The sequence below is a fragment of the Lynx rufus genome, unplaced genomic scaffold, assembly GCF_022079265.1.
Source record: "Lynx rufus isolate CCGP_SWC_20201006 ecotype Redwood Valley unplaced genomic scaffold, mLynRuf1.p SCAF_4, whole genome shotgun sequence".
NCBI classification, from domain to species: domain Eukaryota; kingdom Metazoa; phylum Chordata; class Mammalia; order Carnivora; family Felidae; genus Lynx; species Lynx rufus.
In genome coordinates, this window is record NW_025814856.1 from 4,100,382 (window position 1) to 4,121,283 (window position 20,902).

General features: G+C 52.9%; 2 protein-coding genes across 2 annotated transcripts in view; both read right to left on the reverse strand.

Annotated features, from left to right (window-relative positions):
• Nucleotides 1-13,462, reverse strand: part of LOC124522856 (complement C3-like) — a 44,780-nt gene extending 31,318 nt beyond the window's left edge. Inside the window, exons 1-17 of the mRNA XM_047094527.1 lie at nt 13,342-13,462; nt 12,758-12,950; nt 12,167-12,329; nt 11,996-12,066; nt 10,120-10,214; nt 9,957-10,039; nt 9,784-9,874; nt 9,428-9,530; nt 9,210-9,336; nt 7,430-7,545; nt 7,178-7,324; nt 6,576-6,785; nt 6,250-6,456; nt 5,762-5,917; nt 5,328-5,457; nt 4,982-5,053; nt 4,640-4,819 (exon numbers count right to left, since the gene is read on the reverse strand). Of these exons, the coding sequence (XP_046950483.1) occupies nt 4,640-4,819; nt 4,982-5,053; nt 5,328-5,457; nt 5,762-5,917; nt 6,250-6,456; nt 6,576-6,785; nt 7,178-7,324; nt 7,430-7,545; nt 9,210-9,336; nt 9,428-9,530; nt 9,784-9,874; nt 9,957-10,039; nt 10,120-10,214; nt 11,996-12,066; nt 12,167-12,329; nt 12,758-12,950; nt 13,342-13,418 (2,221 nt within the window). The 5' untranslated portion in view covers nt 13,419-13,462. The remainder of the gene's footprint in view (nt 1-4,639; nt 4,820-4,981; nt 5,054-5,327; nt 5,458-5,761; nt 5,918-6,249; nt 6,457-6,575; nt 6,786-7,177; nt 7,325-7,429; nt 7,546-9,209; nt 9,337-9,427; nt 9,531-9,783; nt 9,875-9,956; nt 10,040-10,119; nt 10,215-11,995; nt 12,067-12,166; nt 12,330-12,757; nt 12,951-13,341) is intronic.
• Nucleotides 13,463-20,293: 6,831 nt separating this feature from the next.
• The window catches only part of LOC124522858 (complement C3-like), a 40,121-nt gene continuing 39,512 nt past the window's right edge, over nt 20,294-20,902 (reverse strand). Inside the window, exons 39-41 of the mRNA XM_047094531.1 lie at nt 20,800-20,883; nt 20,573-20,708; nt 20,294-20,476 (exon numbers count right to left, since the gene is read on the reverse strand). Of these exons, the coding sequence (XP_046950487.1) occupies nt 20,335-20,476; nt 20,573-20,708; nt 20,800-20,883 (362 nt within the window). The 3' untranslated portion in view covers nt 20,294-20,334. The remainder of the gene's footprint in view (nt 20,477-20,572; nt 20,709-20,799; nt 20,884-20,902) is intronic.

A 20,902-nucleotide genomic window follows, 5' to 3' on the forward strand; every position in this document is an offset into this window, starting at 1 on the left:
TGGGAATAGGATATGGGGGAGTGGGGAAAATGGGTGATGGGCATTGAGGAGGACACTTGGGATGAGCATTGGGGTTGTATGTAAGTGATGAATCATAGGAATGCGCTCCCGAAGCCAAGACTACACGCATTGGCAATAAATTAAAAAAAAAAGAAAGAAAGAAATGACACAAGGCTGGGGGAGAAAACACCTGAGTGTGTGTAAGCCATATCCCAGTAGATCAGATATTTTGTCTAATTTTCCTCTTTGAGAAAGAAAGTCTATAGGCCACTGGAGCAGAAGGCACCAAGCCTAGATTAGAATAATTTGCACAGACTGAAGATTCAGCCCTTTACTCATGTGTGTTGGGAATCTTTGTGTGTTTTTTGGGGGGTGATGGTGGAGGGCGTGCTAGCCTTCCAGCTAAAAGAATTCAGAAATATGTGTCCCCTTTGGCGATGTCTGCCTTTAGGAGGTGACTGCACATTTCTAAGCAAAAATAAATAAATTAAATGAATAAATAAATAAATAAATATAAATATAATTAATAAATAAATAAATAAATAAATAAATAAATAAAATAAAAATAAAAATATGAGTGTACTTGAAAAGTATGTGTTACCATATAAGGATCTATACCTGCTGTCATACAGGCTACATAAAAATTGATTTGGGGGAAATTTTCCCTTGGCTTAAATTTTGCCCTGATCTGATAGCAGAAAGAGGTTTAGAAATAGACTATCCAGGAATAAGGAGGAACTTTACAGTGGAGAGACCCAGCAGACAGCGCCTTAATCACGTGATCAAGACTCACAGCACCAACAATGGGACAAATCAATGTCTTTGGGCTCCCGACATGCTGCACTGAGAATCCATAGTGTCTCTCCTGTGACAGTGCTGCCCCCAAATGCAAAACCTGGATGTCATTACGAGGAAGCATGGAGCCAACCCAAACCGTGGGACAGCCCCCCAAATGCTGGACGTGAAAGTCACTCAAGACGGCTGTGCTGCCAGGGGTTGAGCAGATCCAAGGACACCAAGGAGACCCCACCAGTAAATACGACGTCTGCTTCTGCACAGATCCTTTTCCTATAAAGGATCCAAGCCAAACCAGACCAGACCAAAGTAGACCGAACCACACCAAACTAGACCAAACCAAGTGAAACCACACCAGACCAGACTAAACCAAACCAGACCAAACAGGACCAAACCACTCTAAACCACACCAAATCAAAACCAAAACCAAAACCAAACCAAACCAAATGGAAACCACTGGCGAACCTGAATGGGGTTGGAGGTTCAACGAGTCAACATTCATGTCCTAATTCTGATGACTGTGCTGAGGTTTTGTGGGAGAATATCTTTTGTGGGAGAATTTCAAGAATTCCACATGGAGCTATTTGGGGATGGTGGGGGCCTCAAACAGTTCAGAGGGATAAAAGGTTTTTATGCCCATTTCTACTTGTTCTGCTTGAGAGTCTAAAGATTAAAAAAAAAAGATGATTATGTTTGCTTGGATCGGGCAGCCTGCAGCCATAGCATTTCCCCATCTTCCTTAGTTTTTAAGCAAAGGGGTTCTGTTTCATGACTTTTCATCCTGTGATTGATAAGATCACTTCCCTTGGTTTCAAGAGCCACTCACACTGGCCTTCATTCTCAGAACCCAATTTGGATGACACAATTTCTGGTCCCCTATGAAAACGATGGGATGTGCAAAAGAAGTGTTCAAATGGCCAGTGAGAAGGGTCAGTGCAGCAACCACCACTCTGCACACAGTGGTTAAAAAGAGCAATGGAGTGACAGAAAGAGAAATCAAGGAATCAATCCCATTTACAGTTGTACAAAAAACCATAAAATACCTAGGAATAAATCTAACCAAAGAGGTGAAAAATCTATACACTGAAAACTATAGAAAGCTTATGAAAGAAATTGAAGAAGACACAAAAAAATGGAAAAAAAGATTCCATGCTCCTGGATAGAAAGAATAAATATTGTTAAAATGTCAATACTACCCAAAGCAATCTTCATATTCAATGCAGTCCCTATCAAAATAACACCAGCATTTTTCACAGAGCTAGAACAAATAATCCTAAAATTTGTATGGAACCAGAAAAGACCCCGAATAGCCAAAGCGATCTTGAAAAAGGAAACCAAAGCAGGAGGCATCACAATCCCAGACTTCAAGCTATACTACAAAGCTGTAATCATTAAGACAGTATGGTACTGGCACAAGAACAGACACTCAGATCAATGGAACAGAATAGAGAACCCAGAAATGGACCCCCAAATGTATGGCCAACTCATCTTTGACAAAGCAGGAAAGAATATCCAGTGGAATAAAGACAGTCTCTTCAGCAAGTGGTGCTGGGAAGACTGGACAGCAACAACCAGAAAAATGAACCTCGACCACTTTCTTACACCACACACAAAAATAAACTCAAAATGGGTGAAAGACCTAAATAATACAGGAAGGCATCAAATCCTAGAGGAGAAAGCAGGCAAAAACCTCTTTGACCTCAGCTGCAGCAACTTCTTACTCAACACGTCTGTAGAGGCAAGGGAAACAAAAGAAAAAATGAACTACTATTATAAAAATCTTCTGCACAGCGAAGGAAACAATCAGCAAAACTAAAAGGCAACCAACAGAATGGGAGAAGATATTTGCAAATGACATATCAGATAAAGGGTTAGTATCCAAAATCTATAAAGAACTTCTCAAACTCAATATCCAAAAAACAAATAATCCAGTGAAGAAATGGGCAAAAGACATGAATAGACACTTCTCCAAAGAAGACAGATGGCCAACCCACCCATGAAAAGATGCTCAACATCACTCATCATCAGGGAAATACAAATCAAAAACCACAATGAGATACCACCTTACACCTGTCAGAACGGCTAACATTAACAACTCTGGCAACAACAGATGTTGGCAAGGATGCGGAGAAAGAGGATCTCTTTTGTATTGTTGGTGGGATTGCAAGCTGGTGCAGCCACTCTGGAAAACAGTATGGAGGTTCCTCAAAAAACTAAAAACAGAACTACCCTACAACCCAGCAATTGCACTACTAGGCATTTATCCAAGGGATAGAGGTGTGCTGTTTCGAAGGGACACATGCATCCCAATGTTTATAGCAGCACTATCAACAATAGCCAAAATATGGAAACAGCCCAAATGTCCATCGATGGATGAATGGATAAAGAAAACATGGTATACATGTATATACATATATACACACGTATATATACATATATACATGTATATGTATATATATGTATATATATGTGTGTATATATATATGTATATGTATGTGTGTATATATACATATATATAATGGAGTATTACTCGGCAATCAAAAGTATGAAATCTTGCCATTTGCAACGATGTGGAGGGAACTAAAGGGTATTATGCTAAGCAAAGTTAGAGAAAAACAAATAACACTTCACGCACATGAAGACTTTAAGACACAGAACAGATGAACATAAGGGAAGGGAAGAAAAATAATATAAAACCAGGGAGGGGGACAAACCATAGAGACTCTTAAATGTGGAGAACAAACTGAGAGTTACTGGAGGGGTTGTGGGAGGGAGGATGGGCTAAATGGGTAAGAGGCATTAAGGAATCTACTCCTGAAATCATTGTTGCACTATATGCTAACTAATTTGGATATAAATTTAAAAAAAAATAAAAAATAAAATAAAAAGAAAGAAAGAAAGAAAGCAATCTGGACAGGGCGGGCCGAGAGGGAATCTGCCAGGGGGACCCTCACGACAGGGGCCATGCTGCCCGTGGTGCGGGGGGCTCTCTGTGGGCTTGGTTTCCACTGCACCCATCCTAGCAGAAAGGCCTTTCTCTACATAAGACACATCAAAAAGCATTTTTAAAAAGCAGACATCAGGCCTCACTGGGCTCAAAGGCTCTGAGCAAATGGCAGGTAGGATTCCCATCAGTTCTGGCAGGGCCGCCTTGTGGTGGGGACCACTCTGGTTCTGCTTTCAATGGGCTTCTTGGAAGAGAAATTTTCTCTTGGCTTAAGATTTATTTGGCCCGAGATGTAAAGTTTCAAGTGTGCACATGTTTTGTCTTATCCAGAACTGAATGAATGAATGAATGAATGAATGAATGAATGAATTAGTGAATGAATGAATGAGGGAGGGAGGGAATGAATGAATGAAAACAAATCAACAGATGTTGTTAGGCATTGAGTTAGGCACCTCTTTGGAAAGCAACATAAATGAGTTTTCTTTGGTAAAGGCAGGCTAAAAACGCATCTCAGACAGAAGCATCCTCCCCCTTCAGACAGGCCCTCCTCCCCCCTCAGACACAGGCATCCTTCCACCCAAACAGGCCCCTTCCCCCCCTCAGATAGGTTCTCCTCCCTCAAACAGGCCCTCCTCCTTCTCACTGAGCCTCAACACTCTGACCTGGGCCTCCTCCCTCAGACCAGGCCCTCTCCCCTCTAAGGGAGCCTCCCCACTCAGACCATCCCCTCACCCCTCAAGCCTGATCGAGGCTTCATTGAGCCTCCCCATTCTGGCCAGCCTCCCTGCTCAGACCATGCCCTCCTCCCTCGGAGCAAGCCCTCTCCCATCAGACCAGGCCCTCCTCGCTCTGACCGAGCTTCCCCCCTCTGGCTGGCCCACAGGCAGGTGGACTCACTCCGGGTCAGGCCCAGGGCACTGTGGGTACTGCCGATGCGGTTGCAACAGTCCAGGAAGGCCTTCACGCACGAGGCCTCGTGCTGGATGAACCCGGCCCTGCGCTCGCACGAGAACTTCGTGGGGTTCTCCCGCATGCCATGTTCACAGCACTTGCGCAGCTCCTTCGGGTACTGACCCGCTGCGTGGACACGACACCGGTCAGGGCCTCAGCCGGGACCTCAAAGCAGGAGGAGCTCGGGCGGACCAAGGGTAGGAAGTCCCCAGGGCCCGGCCCTGCCCTCCTCCCTCCTGGGCTGGATCCCGGATGGGCAGGGTTTGGAGGAAGGGTGGGGGCCCCCACCTTTGTCCATCCTCTTCTCTGTGAGCATCACTGAGCGGCGGCGCCAGGCATCTGGTTTGGGGCACTCGGGATCTGAGGGGAGGGCACACGCGAACAAGATGGGTTAAGCGTCAACTGAGGGTCCCCGATGTACTCCTCTCAGTAGCCGTGAGGGAGGGGTGTTGCTGCTCCCATTTGACAGATGAGGAAACTGAGGCTCAGCGGGCAGTGATTCACTAGGTGGGGGCTGGGGCAGGACTTGAACCCAGGGCCCCCACCTGTTCTCAGCATCTGAGGACCTCAGAACAGTGCCCTTCATTTGCTCTCAGCATCTGGGGTGGAGGCCCCACCCCTCCCTGGCCCTCACCTGTCCTATCAGGGGTCTGCAGGTTTGTGTTGGTCTGGAAGGCCAGCCCTGCATCCGTGAAGACGCCGGCATAGTCCTTCCCGCTGCCTGGAGTGCAGCCGATGTCAGCCTTCTCCACCACGTTCCAGATCTGCGGGAGGGCAGGGTTCGCGGGCAGGCCTCCACCACCAGGCTGACATGTCCGACCACCCCTGCGTTCTGGTCCCAGGCCCCTCTCAGAGGTGTGTGCACAGCCCCCGCCAACCACCCCCAGCTCGGACTCCTCCGTCTACGCTCCCACCCGCAGCCTTCACTTCCGTGCCATGTTTGTGTCCGTCCAAGCTTCCGTCCAGCCCACGCCTAACTCCACTTCCGGTTCCCTTCTGAGCGCCACCTGCGCCTCAGGCCCACGCCACCCCTTTGCTTCCGCCACACCCCAGCGGTACAGGGCGCACCTTGCTCTGAGTTAACCTATTCCTGTTCAGCACGAACACGCCCTTGTCCACTGCCACGAGCCCCACTCGGGAACCCCGGTCACCCTCGATCTTGATGGTCAAAAGCTGCCCAGGTGGGTACACCTTCTTTTCCTTCTTGCCACCTTTCACCACCAGCTGTTGGCAGGGATGGGGGATACACAGAGGTGGGAGTGAGGGGTCAGCCCTGCCAGGCTGGGTCTCCATCAGCAGTCAGCCCAGGGCAGTGTCCCTGCTGTGCTGGTCAGGAAGGGGCAACGGTGGAGACAGACAGACTGAAGGCGGAAAGGCCAGCAGGGAGGGAGATACTGAGGCTGAAACAGAGGTGGGGAGAGAAGGAGCTGGAAAAGGAGAAGATGGGCCTCGGTTGGGGAGCCCACCCAGAAGGCTGGAGAGAGGCAGAGACGGAGCGAGCACTGGCCAGGCAGGGAGAGCCAAGATGGGTGCAGAGGAAGGCTCCGGAAGCTTACCTTGCCCACACAGGAGTCCTTGACATCCACCCACACAGAATCGGCCACCACCTCCCTCTGGCCCTTGTTGTTAATGAAGGTGTAATAAGCCACCAGGCGGAAGGAAGGAATGAAGTCCTCAGTGATGGTCAGGGGCAGCGCGTACATGTCCTGGCCGGGCTCCCGCGTCTGACGCTCCACCTTCAACAGCTTCCCTTTGTTCATGATCTGGGGGAGACAGGTTGGCGTAAGGGAGAATCAGCAAGGTCGGGCGGGGGGGTGGCCCTGGCCTGGGGGTGCTGCAGAAGTAAGGAGGAGGGGTCTGGGGATCCTAGGAGGGCACGGACCAGGTAGGTGAAGTAGCGGATGTTGTTCTCCTGGGTGGTGGTGGGGTCAATTCGCAGGTGGAAGTTGACGTTGAGATCTTCCCCTGGCTTGAGCTCCACGCGAGGCACAGAGATGTGCAGGTAGTTATTACTCATGGTGCTGTAGGGTTGGGCATTCATAGTCCTGTTGGTCTGTCGTGACTCTGGGATACCATCCTTCCTAGTGCTTACCTGGGTGAGGAAAGGGGGATGAATTCTGGCCCCCCAAAGATGTCCACATCCTAATCCCTGGGGCCTGGGAATATGGTACCTTCCCTGGCCAGAGGGACTGTGCAAATGGGATTAAGGGTCTGAGGATGGGGAGTCTGTTTTGGTTTACCCAGGTGGGTCAAATGTAATCACCGGATCCTTAGAATATACCTATGCAGATGGCCAGACTGCTGGTGCAGATAAGATCCCCTCTATGCAGATGAAAACCCTCTATGTGAATGGCAGGATCCCCTGACAATAAAAGGACCCCACTCCTCACGTGGCAGGATGACTGTGGCAGAGGACAGATTCTCTCCATGCAAATCCAGTCCCCTATCTCCCAGAAGTGGGGCTAGAGGAGGGTGAGGACTCACGGTGATGGGCAGGGACCTAAAGGTTTTGTGTGTGTTGATGATCAGCTTGGCCACGCCGTCTTCCTGGGTGAAGGAGGACCCTTTGGAGTACTGGGTCACCACGGGGACGTTGCGTGCTGGGGAGCCGTCGGGGTTCGTCACAAACACCTGCAGGTGCAGTGCAGGGGCAGGTGGAGGGCGTTCAGGTCGACCCAGAGGCGTGGCTGATGCTCAGGGGAAGGGTGGGGGAGGCAGCCCCACACCGGGTCTCACCATGAGGTCAAAGGGCATGCCTGGTTTGAAGAACTTGGACGTCTTGGTGAAGTGGATCTGGTAGGGGGAGGTCACGATGGGGATCCCGCTGCGCTCCGCCTCCACCATGTCGCTGCCTGAGGGGGTCAGCCGTGAGGGCAGGCTCCTGGGCCACCCCTCCAGGTTGGACCACACCTTACACTGGGCCTCTCTCAGACTGGGCCTCCTCCATCAGACTGGCTGGAACCTTCATTCTGTTCCTCCCCCATCACTGGGACTCCTCTGTCAGACTGGATCCCACCTTCATGCTGGGCCTCCCTCCTCAGACTGGACATCATCCATTAGACAGGATCCAATCTTCATACTGGCCTTCTGTGCTCAGACTTCCTCTGTCAGACTGTTGCCCACCTTCATTCTGGCCTCCCCACTAGGATGGGACCTCCTCTGTCAGACTGGCCCCCAACCTCACTGGGCCTGTTTTCAGACTGGGTCCATTCTGTGAGACTGGATCCCAATTTCATTTTGGGCCGCCCTCCTGAGACTGGGCCTCCTCTATCAGACTGGATCTCACTTTTATTCTGGACCTCCCCCCTCAGACCAGGCCTCCTCTGTCAGACAAATTCCCACCTTCATAGTGGGCCTCCCTCAGACCAGGCCTCCTCTGACAAACTGGCGGGCACCTTCATTCCTCAGACTATGGCTACCCTGTCACTGGCTGCCACCTTCAGACTTGGCCTCTTTTGTCAGACTGGATCACGCATTCATACTGGGCCTCCCCCCTCAGACTGGGCCTCCTGTGTCAGACTGGATCCCACCTTCATTCTGGCCTCCCCCCGTCAGACTGGGCCTCCTCTATCAGACTGGCTCCCACCTTCATACTGGGCCTCCCCCCTCAGACTGGGCCTCCTATATCAGACTGGATCCCCCCTTCATTCTGGAGCTCCCCCCTCAGAATGGGCCTCCTCTATCAGACTGGTTCCCATATTCATACTGGGCCTCCCCTCTCAGACTTGGCCTCACCTGACAGACTACATCCCAATTTCATTCTGGGCCTCCCCCCTCAGACTCAGCCACCTCTATCAGACTGCATCCCACCTTCATTCTGGCCTCCCCCCTTCAGACTGGGCCTCCTCTATCAGACTGGATCCCACCTTCATTCTGGCCTGCACCCTCACTGGGCCTCCTGTATCAGACTGGATCTCACTTTCATTCTGGACCTCCCCCCTCAGACTGGGCCTCCCATGTCAGACTGGATCCCACCTTCATTCTGGCGTCCCCCCATGAGATTGGGCCTCCTCTATCAGACTAGATCCCACATTCATACTGGGCCTCGCCCCCTCAGACTGGGCCTCCTGTATCAGACTGGATCTCACCTTCATTCTGGGCCCCCCTCTCACTGGGCCTCCTCTGTCTGACTGGATCCCACCTTCATACTGGCCTCCCCCATCAGACTAGGCTTCTCTATCAGACTGGATCCCACCTTCATTCTGGCCTCACCCCATCAGATTGGGCCTCCGCTATCAGACTGGATCCCACAATCATACTGGGCCTCCCCCCTCAGACTGGGCCTCCTCTATCAGACTGGATCCCACTTTCATTCTGGGGCTCCCCCCACCCTCACAATGGGCCTCCTTTGTCTCACTGGGTATCACTTTCCTCTGGATATCCTCTCTTACACTTGGCCTCTGCCCTCAGACTGGTTCTCCCCTGTCACACTGCATTCCACATCCATTCTGGGCCTCTGCCCGCACACTGGGCCTGACCCCCTCATTTGGGTCCCTTTCCTCAGACCAGGCCTCACCTGAGTGCAGGATAACGGTGACAGACACGTACAACGACTTCCCCACCAGGGCATCTGCTCCGGAGGGTTCCACCCCGCTCAGCAGGACCTTTCGTTCCAGCCTGGCCTCCCCACTGCCATCATCGATCTGGGGGAGGAAGGAAGGCTCAGAGAGGGGGAGGGGCGCAGGTGAGGGAGGGGGAAGTCCACAGTGGAGGAGGCTCAGAGGGGCAGAGCACCTGAACACGGCTGAGGGACTGGGGCAGCGAAATCCTCTGCTCACCATCCTGGACCCCAAAGATGACGAAGGCTATTCCATCCACATTCTTCCCATACAAGAACCTGAGAGGCAAGAGGGTCTCAGATGCTCCTCTCCTGAAGGGCGAGCCTGCCTGCAAACTTCCACGGACCCCTGGTCCCGCGCCTGGTGCTTACCTGGCCAGTATCTGGTCCCACACCTGGCCACACCGCTCCCGGGTTCCCTTACCCGGCCCCTACCTGGCTCCACCCCTAGCTGCCAACCTGGCCCGTCATCTAGCCCTCACCTGGCCCCCCTCCCCTCCCCTCCCACCTGGCCCCATTCCTAGCCCCTCACCTGGCCGTGATGGTGACCTCCAGGCCCTGTGGGTCATCAATGTAGTAGAATTTCTCTGTAGGCTCCACTTGGACCTCAAAACTGGGCAGCACTGGGGTCGAGACGGCACCAGTAGGGTGTCAGCACTGGGCCTGGCACTTGGGGCCCCCACCCTGACTCCTTCCTCCTCTTACCGTACTCCTTCACCTCGAACTCAGCAGAGAATACTTGCTGTGGGGCATCTTCATAGTGGGCTTCTATCTTCCACTGCCCTGTACTGTGGGGAAGGCAGGTGAGTGAGCCAGCCAGACGCCCTCCCTTGGCATAGGGAACCCCCTCTAGGAGGGCCTGACATACTTGACCTGCTCCGGGATGTTCCAAGACAGGGACGAGATGCCAAACAGCCTCCCAGAAGACAAGAAGTCCCTCTTGATGGGAACACCGTCGGGGGTCTGACAGGGAGGGTGTGTCTCTTCAGAGACCTGGCTTAGCCCCTAGGCTCTCTTCCTCCTCTCTGTGTCTGGACACTCTCTGTGTGTCATGACTACTGGGGCAGTGGTTATGAACATGGACTTGAGTCAGTCAGCCTGGGATCAAATGCCCACTCTCCCATTTACGCGCTGTGTCACCTTGGGCAAATTACTTGATGTCTCTGTGCTCAATGTGCCCAGCTAGAAGAAGGAGAAGAACATAGCCCCTACCTCAGTGGCTTAGCACATGATTCATGTAAGCTGGAGCTCACTCTCGTCGGCGGCTGTCTGAATACCGATAGTAACTAGCATTTATCACCTACTTTGTGCGGGACCCTGTGGTAAGCATCCTATGGGCGCTAAGTCACACAGCGTTGCCTACCTTCGACTCTTTGACCTACAAGAACACAAAGTCGTGTGGTTCAACCTAACACACAGTATGTCATTCGTTGCAAATAACTAAACACCAGGAGACATCATGTAAAAATCTGGCTTTCTGGCTTCTCTTGGAAATTGGGATAACCGTGGATACGGGTTCCTGTTGGCACATAGCGACATTTGACTGGAACTGGGCAGAGGCTCTACCGTTAGAGGTGTGTGTTCTCCGTTCCCCACAAATCCCACCGATCCCCACAGTCAGCTTGTGGCTGTCAGGACCTGGTCCCTGTTACCTTTGCGTGATTGCAAGAAATACTCATGACGATCCTCTGAGAACCACCTACCTCTTCCCTCTGTCCTTCACTTCCTCCTTCCATTCCCCCTCCCCCCCACCCCTTTCCTGCCTTAGCCCAGTAAATTGTAATGAAATTACTGTATGCCAAGCACCCATTCTGTCTGGAATTTAGGTTCTGTGGAGGTCTAGGGAGCGGGCAATTAGCAAATGAATACATTCAATTTATAGGATGCCTAAAGGAGATGACAGGAAAGGAGACCAGTGGAGTGTGTGTGTGTGTGTGTGTGTGAGAGAGAGAGAGAGAGAGAGAGAGAGAGAGAGAGAGTTGGGAGAGAGTGTTTGCAATTTTACAGGTCCTCAGAGAGGCTTCCCTGTAAAATTGTGCCATCGGTGACATTTGAGCAGAGACTTGAATGACGTGATGGGGCAAGCTATGTGGGTATTTGGAGGAAGAGCGTTTTGTGAGTAGTGGGGGAACAGCCTGTGCAAAGGTCCTAGGGCTGGCTCTTTATGGCAGTTGGAGGGACAGCAATAAGGCCCATGTGGCTGGAGCAGAGTGAGTGAGGGGAAGAGGGGGAGGAGAGGAGGGGAGGAGGACAGGTAGGGGACTGGGCAAGTCTTGCAGGGCCTTGGGGAGTGCTGGGAGGACTTAGGCTTTTACCCCAAGGAGGTGGGAGCTCCTGGAGGGCTCTGGGTGGAGGAGGGTGGGACAGGAGTTGGGTGCTCGAGGCTGCCCCCTGGCAGCAGGAGGCGGATTGGGCTACAGAGAGTTTTTATCTGTCATCTCAATCTTCAGCTGAGCAAACCAAGGCCCAGGAGGCTGAAGTGACCTGTCCGGAGTGACACGGTCCCCAGAGGTTTGCCTGGAGCCGGAATCCACGGGCAGAAGCATCACTGTGCCTGGTATCCCTGGATCTCTGCCCTGTGTCCAGGGCTCTCTCTGTGTTCGTGGCTCTACAGGTCTCTTTGCCTTTAGGCCTCTGCAGTCCTGCCTTTTCCGGAATCTCTTCTCTGTGTCTCTCTATCTCTTTGTCTCTCCCCGAGTCTCTGCCCAGGGGGAGTCATCGTCTGGGTTCCCCGCTGCTGGTACCTGGATGCTGACGATAACGGTCCGGCCCACGGGCAGTAGGTCGTTGTCCACGGTAAAGATCCGATAGAGGACTGGGAGATGATGTTAGAGAAAGGGGGCGGTGAGTGAGGCCCTGCCCCTCCCCACAGTCCCCCCCCCACCCCTCTCTCCAGCCACTGCCCAGCCCCTTACCTGTGGAGCCTGGGGTATAGATGGGCTTGTCCGTCTGGATGAAGAGGTACCCGCTCTGAAAGCTGACCAGCACCACCTTCTCCACCACGGTGCCCCCGAAGTCCGCCTGGACAATCACGAATTTTTTCCCCTTCCCTGATGTTAATTCCCGGTTGGCTGGGATCTAGGCATAGCCAGAGAATCATTGAGATGTTGCCTCCTGGTCCCTTGCCCGCATTCAGCCCCAGGCTTTCAGTGGGGTCCACACCTGCCTGCCCTTCCTGCCAATAGCACCTGTCCACCACTCCGGGTCTCCCTGGTGTGCCCAGGTTGGGAGCAGAGGGGTAGTGGGGGGGGGCAAGGGTCTAAGATGGGTAGGGATCAGAAAGGGGGATGAGTAGGGCGAATTAGACAAGGGGCTCAGAGGACCTCTCTTAGGAGAGGGGCTCAAAGCTAGGGGCTCAGGATAGAAGCTAATTGAAGGAGGAGTCTCAGAGAGGGGAGGGGCTTCCAAGTGGCACCTGGTCATAATGGGGAGGGGCTTCCAAGTGGGATGGGTTCAAAACATGGAGCAGACTCAGAGCGGGGAGGGGCGCCAGCAGGTGCACGCACCTTGATGTTGACTGTGCTCATGTGGTTATTATCCTTGGTCAGATAAGTGTTTCCTCTGGACAAACTTATCTTCCTGTCTGGAAAGTCGTTGACGCTGACTGTGACTGCAATGTTGCCTCCATAGTCATGGGCCTCCAGCAGCACCTTCTCCTCATTCTCCAGCCGCAGGATGTTGGGGGTGATCATGGAGAACCTGCAGGTCGGGTGGAACACGGGACGGAGCTGCCGTTCTAGGGACCAGGGTTCCAATCCTCACCCACATAGCACGAAGCCCCCAAATCCTGTGAAGTCAGATCTCGAGGCCTCCAAGTGATTCCACAGCCACGGAATCACTGAACGTACCACAGGCACCCAAACCCGCAGACCCCTGCTTCTAGAAACATCTGCCTCCCATTGTAACCCGAGTGCCATGAACCCCCAGCTCATGAAATCATGAGCTCACAGGCAGCCCAAGGCCATTCACATCCCAACCCGCTGACCCCTGCCTCCGCAGACACCCACGTGCGCCCTGGATTCTACTAGGACCTGAGCCCCACCCCCACCTCACAAGTAGCCCGGTTTGGAGAAGGGTCATGACCACTCACATGGGGTCCCCCGGTGCCAGGGGCAGGATGGGAAGCAGCAGCAGCAGCAGCAGGCTGGGGCCTGAGGCAGGCCCCATGGTGCAGGGACGGTGGAGGGACAGAGGGACGGAGGAAGCGGACTGGGAGGGAATGAGCAGAGGCTGCTGGAGGCTGCCTTTTATCTGGCTCCCGCCTCCCCCCTGCAAGCTCAGCCCAGCCCGCAGCTCCCGTGGCTTCCTCCTTCCTGGAGCTGCCCCAGATTTCTCAATACCATTTCCTAAGTTTTTCAATCCCTGGGGCCAGTGTGTCCTGGGGTAACTAACCCAAGGGCATGTCCTCCAGCAACATGGACACACCTTCCCCCCTGCCAAGGTCTCCCTCAGGGTCAAGGTCAGTTGGTAAACAGGGACCTTTCCCTGTTGCACCTACTTAGCGGTGGAGGAACACTGAGGGCCAGAGAGCTCCCCACCCCAGGTATCTGGGCCTGGCGCCCAGTTTCTGGCCATGCGTTTGTTAACCAGTGCCTTCCTATGGGTTCATCTCTATGCCCATTGTGCCCGGAAGTGTGGGAGAGGGATGGCAGGCAAGATAAGCCAGCAGGGGAGAGAGAGGAGGAGGCCTGGAGGATGGGATTCCCGTTAGCTGGCTTGCCCTGCCCAACATTCCAGGTTGGACAGCCGGAGAGCCAGGCTGCCTGGGTTGAGGCTAAGTGGGGTCTCTGGAAGGCACTTAACCCTAACACAGTATTGGCTATGTGTCCCCGATTCCAGTTGAACTGGTGTCCTGAGTTTCGTCTGGCACCCCAGCTGGAGGAAGAAGAAGGGGAAGGAAGGGGGAGGCTTTCTGGGTGGGGGGAGCCCAGGCACCCCTCTCCCCCCCACCCCCTTGAGTGCAGCGATTTCCCTGCTGCACCCCCCACCCTCACCCTTGAGTCGGTGACAGGCCTGGGAACAGCGGGGACTGCCCCTCCCCTCCTGGCCCCCCACTTCCAGGATGGGGTCCTTGCTACACTGCTTTCTGAGATTTTCCCTCCAGGACCCATGGCCTGGGCACCTCCCCCACCATGCAGCCCAGGCCTCCCCTTCTCCCCCTACTCATTACTCATTAACTAGAAGGTAAACTTGGCCCGGCTGGATTTGATCTGCCCCATGGCTGCTTCCCCCGCTCCCCTGACTCAAGCTCAGGAGAGGCCTGAGCATCAGGGACCCCCACCCTGGAGGGTGCAGGGGCAGGCTGGACATTCACAGCCATGAATGTCCCTCTGAGCATTGGGTTACAAGCCAGTGGCATGGGGCGGGCAGAGGCTCATCCTGGTGCCCCGCACGTGGTGAGGCCCCACTGCACATGGACTGTATGTTTATTGTTTCCAACACCTGCTTCTCTTCCTCACCTTGTTTCATTGACAGCCCTGCCCGTCCTCCAAGCCATCTTCCATCGTCCTCCCTCTCCCCTGCACTCACTGTCCCAGTCCATCTGTCTGTTGTCTGCACCCCTGTGGTCTGTGGCCTCCCTGCTGCAGAATCACTTCTTCCAGCCCATGTACACACACACACAATATTGTATTTCATTCCCTGTGAGGTAGGTACTTGTATTATCACACCCATTTTACAGATGAGGAAACTGAGGTTCAGAGAAGTGAATTGACTTGCACTGGGCTACACTTAATCTGTCTCCTGTCCTGCACACACGTGCACAGAGACATGCACAGTGACACAGGAGACCCACCTGCCACAAGCCATGAGCCCCTACTCACCAGCAAGGGTGTGGCCATCTCCCCCAGCAGCCAGCAGCAGCAGCAGGAGGCCCAGGCCCAGCTGGCACACACTGCAGGGCTGTCTTCACCTGTGGCTGCGCCCCAGCCTCGTGAATGGGATGTCTGTCTGTCCATCCACCATATACACTGAGGGCCATAGAACTGTCTCCCCATGCCTGAGCAGATGAGGTCCTGAGTCACCTCAGGGCAGGGCTAGCATGGCTGGGTCCCTGAGGGCAGGGAAGAAACCACAATTGCCCAATGGTCCTGGGCTTCACACGCTGCAGACAGGCACCTATGGGTACCTGGGTTCAGCCTTTGGTCACTCCGCGATCAAATATTTCTGGATACGTGTGTGCCAGGCACTGTTCTAGGTTTGAGGCCACAGCTGTGAACAAGACAGACAAAAGTCCCTGGTGTTAAGGAGCTCCCATTGTTGGGGTGAGAGACAATGAGCCTCGTAAAGAAGAAAATACTATATAGTGTTTGAGATGGTGGTTAAGGAAGTGCAAAATACAAGAGTGGTTTGTGTGTGTGTGTGTGTGCGCATGTGTGCGTGTGTGTGCTGTGTGTATGTGTGCATGGAGATGAGTGCAGGTGCAGGCATGCATGTTGGTGCATCTATGCACACATGTGGGTGTGTGTAGGTGTGTGCATGTAGGTGCGTGTGCGTGTCCGATGTGCATGAGTGTTCACGTGCACGGGTGTGTGCAGGAGCAGACACACATACGCCTGCATGTGTGGATGTGTGTACACGTGCATGAGTGTGCCTGGTGAGTGTGTGTGTGCATGCGTGCATGCATGGATGCAAGTTCAAATTGGAACTCACAGACAGGTGGTGTAACCACCAGCCGCTAGGTTAACTAGGCTGAATCCAAGGCCTGGAAGTCGTCCCGGGGGCACCTCGAACTGGCCTGAGGAGCCCTCTTTCTCTTCTCCCCCACATCCCACCTTTTCACAAGCCCTGGCCATTCAGTGTCAACGTCTGATCTGAACCCAGCCGCCTGTTTCCAGACCCACTGCTACTGCCTTTGCGAAGTGCTGTGGGCTGAGTGTCTGTGCCCCTCCCCCCGTTCATTTGGTGATGTCCTGATCACCTACCTGATGGCCTCTGTAGGTGGGGCCCTGGGGAGGCGGTTAGGTCAGGAGGGTGGAGTCTTCCTGAATGGGATGAGTGCCCCTGACGGAAGACTCTCTCCCTCCCTCTCTCCCTCTTCCTCTCTGTCTCTGCCATTTGAAGACGTTTGAGGACCCAGTGAGAGGGCCACTGTCTACAATCCAGGAACAGAGCCCTCACCAGAGCCCGACCAAGCTGGCACCTGTGTCTCAGACTTCCAGCCTCCGGAACCCTGAGAGATGCATGTCTGCCGTTTGAGGCGCCCGGTGTAGGGCATCTTGTTACAGCCGCCAGACTGCACTAACACACTAGGGCATCCGTCATTTCTGGCCTGACTCTTGCAGTGGTTTCCAGCTGGACGTTCTCTCTGCCTCTTGCCACCTCATAATTCATTCTCTGCCCTCTACAAGTGTGAACTTGTTTATTTGTTTCCTTTAATTTATATAGTTTAATTTAATTTAATTTACTATTTTATTTTAGAGGTGAAATTCACATAACATAAAAGCAACCATTTTAAAGTGAGCAGTTCAGCGGTATTTAGGGCATTTCCACAGTCGGACAACTCTGTCTGGTCCCCAGACGTTTTCAGCGCCTCGAAAGGTAAGCCCGTACCCATAAAGCAGTCCCCATCCCCCAGGCCTCCCAGCCCTTGGCAACTACTAGTCAGCTTTCCTGCTCTATAGAGTTACCTGTCCTGAATAGTTCAGGTATTTCAGAAAAGTGGAAATACACAACCTGTGGTCTTTTGTGTCTGGCTTCCTTCACTGAGTATAATGTTTTCAAGTCTCAGCCAGGTCCTTGCTTGTTAGGGCTGAGGAATGTTCTAGTGTATGGACACATCCCAGTTTGCTTGCCCATTCACGCACTGAGGGATGCTTCAGTCGTTTCCACCTTTGGGCTACTGGGCAAAGTGCTGCTATGAGCATGCTCGCACGTATATTTGTCTGGGTACCAGCTTCCAAGTCTCTGGGCAGATAGCTAGGATTGGAATTGCTACCATCAGCTTTCCAAGCACATAAGTCAGCCTTCATGCCTTCCCTGCTTAAAATATTGCAGTGGCTTCCCACGGAGCCCTCAGGGGCTAGCACATTTCGCCTCATGGCCCAAATCCGGCCATCCCCCTCTGTGTGTACGGGAGTGGCTCACTGTAGTGAGCTGCAGATACCCACCAGGGGCTTCCCTCTCTGCCTGTTCCCCACTCTGCTCCCAGTGCCCACCTCCCTGACTCACAGCCAACATCTCACCACGCCCACGCCCACGCCCTGTGCTGGTCATACTGGCCGCCACCTACATGTTGGAGAATCCTGTGTTGGTAACTACAGGGCACTGAGTGAATGAATCTCATCCTGGGGGTTGGTGGCTCAGCGAGTTGCCTTGCCTTTGACAAGCTCATCCAGGAGAGAGAGTAGACCTTGGGATGGAAAGGTTGGCTGGGATCTGGGTATCACTGGATCAGAGAGAAGCGGACCTTGGGGTCACCTCCTACTGCTTCCACCTTTCTGGATCTCCAAACTGCTCCCCTTTGGGTGAATCCCTTGTCATGGAGAGAACAGCTCTGGCTGCTGGGCATAGAGGATGCCCCCACCCAGGATGGCCCATCCCATGTGAAGAAGGCATGGTGGGACACAAGTTTCCTCTCTCGTTTTATAAGTACCTTCATGATCTCCTTGATTTTATCTTGGCCCTCAAACCTTAAGATATTTACTATCTGGCCCTTTATAGAAAAAGCTTGGCCTTCCCCTGAGCTTAGAGTAGACACAAAGTGATCTTCACTATCTTGAAGTCCATACCCTGTGCTCACTTGGCCTCAGGCATCTTGAGGACTTTGTACATACTGTTTCCTTCATCTGGAATGTTCTTTTCCAGATTCTCCATGCCTGGCTCCTCCTTGTCATCTGTGTGTTGGCTCAAGAATTCCCTCCTGACAGAAGCTATCCCTGTATTCCCTGACCATCTACATTAGTCAGGGCTCTCCAGAGAAAGAACCAGTAATATCTCTATCTGTCCATCCACCCACCCACCCATCCATCCATCCATCTGTCCATCCATCCATCCATCCATCCCTCCATCCATTTATCCATCCATCTATCCAACCACCCATTTTGCAATACACCCATCCATCCATCCATTCATCTATTCATCCATTTGTCTGATCATCCATGCATCCATCCATCTACTGCCCAACCATAAATCCATCCATCTGTTCATCCTTCCATCTATCCATCCAACCATCCATTTGTCCATCCATCCATCCATCCATCCATCTGTCCATTCGCCCATTTATCCATCCATCCATCCATCCATCCATCCATCCATCCTTTTGACCATGCATCCATCCATCCATCCATCCATCCATTTATATATTCATTCATCTCTTCATCCACCCATCCATACATCCATTCATCTATTGCCTACTATCTATCATCTATGTTATCTATCTATCCACCACTTAACGATTTATATGTATTACCTATGTATGTATGTATGCATGTATGTATCTATGTATCTATCGATGATCTGCATGCACACACGCATACACACACACACACAATTTATTTTGAGGAAATGGCTCATGTGACTATCGGGTTCATCAAGTGACTATCGATGGAACACATCAACTCCACGCTGTCTTTAGAATGTGAGTTTCAAAGATCATATCTGTGTTGTCACAGTGTGGAACCACAGGTGCTCAAACAAAAAAATACCAATGTATTAAAAAAAAAGGAAGAAAATTAATCCTAGGGCAGAAGAAAGGGAGAAATTGGCATGAAAAACATGACAAGAAGGACATAAAGGCGGGTGGGCAGACGTCTGGTCAGATGTCACCTAGTGAGGCTGGAACGCCTAGTGAGTGGTGAGAATTTTTGAGTCTCCCCTTGACAGGGGTGCCTGACAACCAAGAATGGAAGTAGCAGGGTGACTGCAAATATATTTCTCCCATATTCCTGGAATTGGGAGGTGGGGCTTACAGGCACTCGAGGTCTTAGGGGAAATGGGTGACTGCCAGTCTCAGGACTTTTCTCATGATGACCTCATCTACAGCCAGGAACTGGATCCCACCATCCATAGACCAAGACTTACTAGTGGCGTTATTAATCAGAAGAGGCGTCCAAGGGCCCAGTTTCCAACAACAGCCAGTGAAATGATTTGCCTGTGGCTGCTGCCCCCCGCGCAGCTCAGGTGATGCTGTGACCACAATGCCCACCTCCCCCCCACCCCTGCAATCTGCTCTTGATAATGGACTCATGCCTTCCCCTCCCTGGGTCACTCAAATATCCGGTGAAAACCTTGCCAGCCCTGCCCCTTATGGCCGCCGCCTGGGAACAGCCAGGAGGAATGCAGGCAAAGTAGTGAATGGAGTTGCACACACCCTAGAGATGATGGGCAAATGGACAGAAGGTGAGAACAGGTGGGGAAGAAGGTGAGGAGGTGGAGGATCCAGGTGGGAGGAAGGTGAGGAGGGGGTGTATCCAGGAGGGGAGGAAGGTGAGGAGGGAGAGGATTCAGGAGGGGAGGAAGGTGAGGAAGGGAAAAGGATCCAGGTGGTGATGAAGTTGAGGAGGGGGAGGATCCAGGTGGGAGGAATGTGAGGTGTTAGAGGATTAAGGTGGGGATTAAAGTGAGGAGGTAGAGGGTTCAAGTGGGGATGAAGGTGAGAAGACAGGATCCAGGTGGGGAGGAAGGTGAGGAGGGGGAGGATCCAGGTGGGGATGAAGGTGAGGAGGCAGAGGACTGTGGAGCCCTTGTGCATAATGATGCTCGGGAGGGCTGGGGTAAAGCAGGTGAGGATACTGGTACCCACACAGTGGATGAGAGAAGGATGTAGGTGAAGATACTGGTGAGGACCCAGAGGAGGAGGCAGAGGACACACAGGTCACGATGCAGGTGGAAAGACAGCAAGTAGGTGAGCACTTGGCGCAAATGCAGGCTCACTTCAGACTACGTGCAGGTGCAGTGCAGGTGCATGTGGGCACGGGCTCCCCGGGGGAGGAAGCAAACGTGCAGGTGATCCACAGGGAGGAAGGAGTTGCAGGGGAGGAAGCAGGGGATCACAGCTGCCTCTTCCTCCCTCTCCAAGACCTTCCGACTTTGGGAGACACATGAACTCTCAGTGAAGCTTTATTGTGGGGACTGTGGGCAGGGGTCAGTTGGGACAGCCAAAGACAACCATGTTCTCAGTGAAGTTGGCCAGGTCTTGACACAGCTTCTCATTCTCCTCATCCTGGCATTCATCAGCCTCTGGCCACTGTTCCAGCCAGGTGTCCTTCCCGATGATGTAGCTGATGCTGGGGGGAGGACGGCAGGTCAGGATCAGGGCAGGGAAAGCATGGGAAGGGGCGACCCACTGTGGGGGGTGGGGCATGCACAGGGCTGACACTCACTTGGGTTTCTCTCCCCACAGGTCGGCGGACATGCCCCACATGAGGTAGTGTTTCCCCTCCTGCAGCTTCAGGGCTTCTCTGCACTTGATGTGGCTGATGAACCTGCGCTCCTGTCCAACCTGCACCTCATCAGAGCCTGGAAGGGACGGACAGGGACGCTGAGTGGGGGAGGGCAGGGAACCAGCAAGAAGGAAGTGGAAAGACAGAACACAGACTGCAGGGCTGACCTGATTTGATGATCTGCTCGACGACCATTACGTAATCATCAAAGTCTTCTGACAGCTCCTTCTTGAGAAGCCTGGTCTTGTACACTGATGGGGGAGGAGGGGA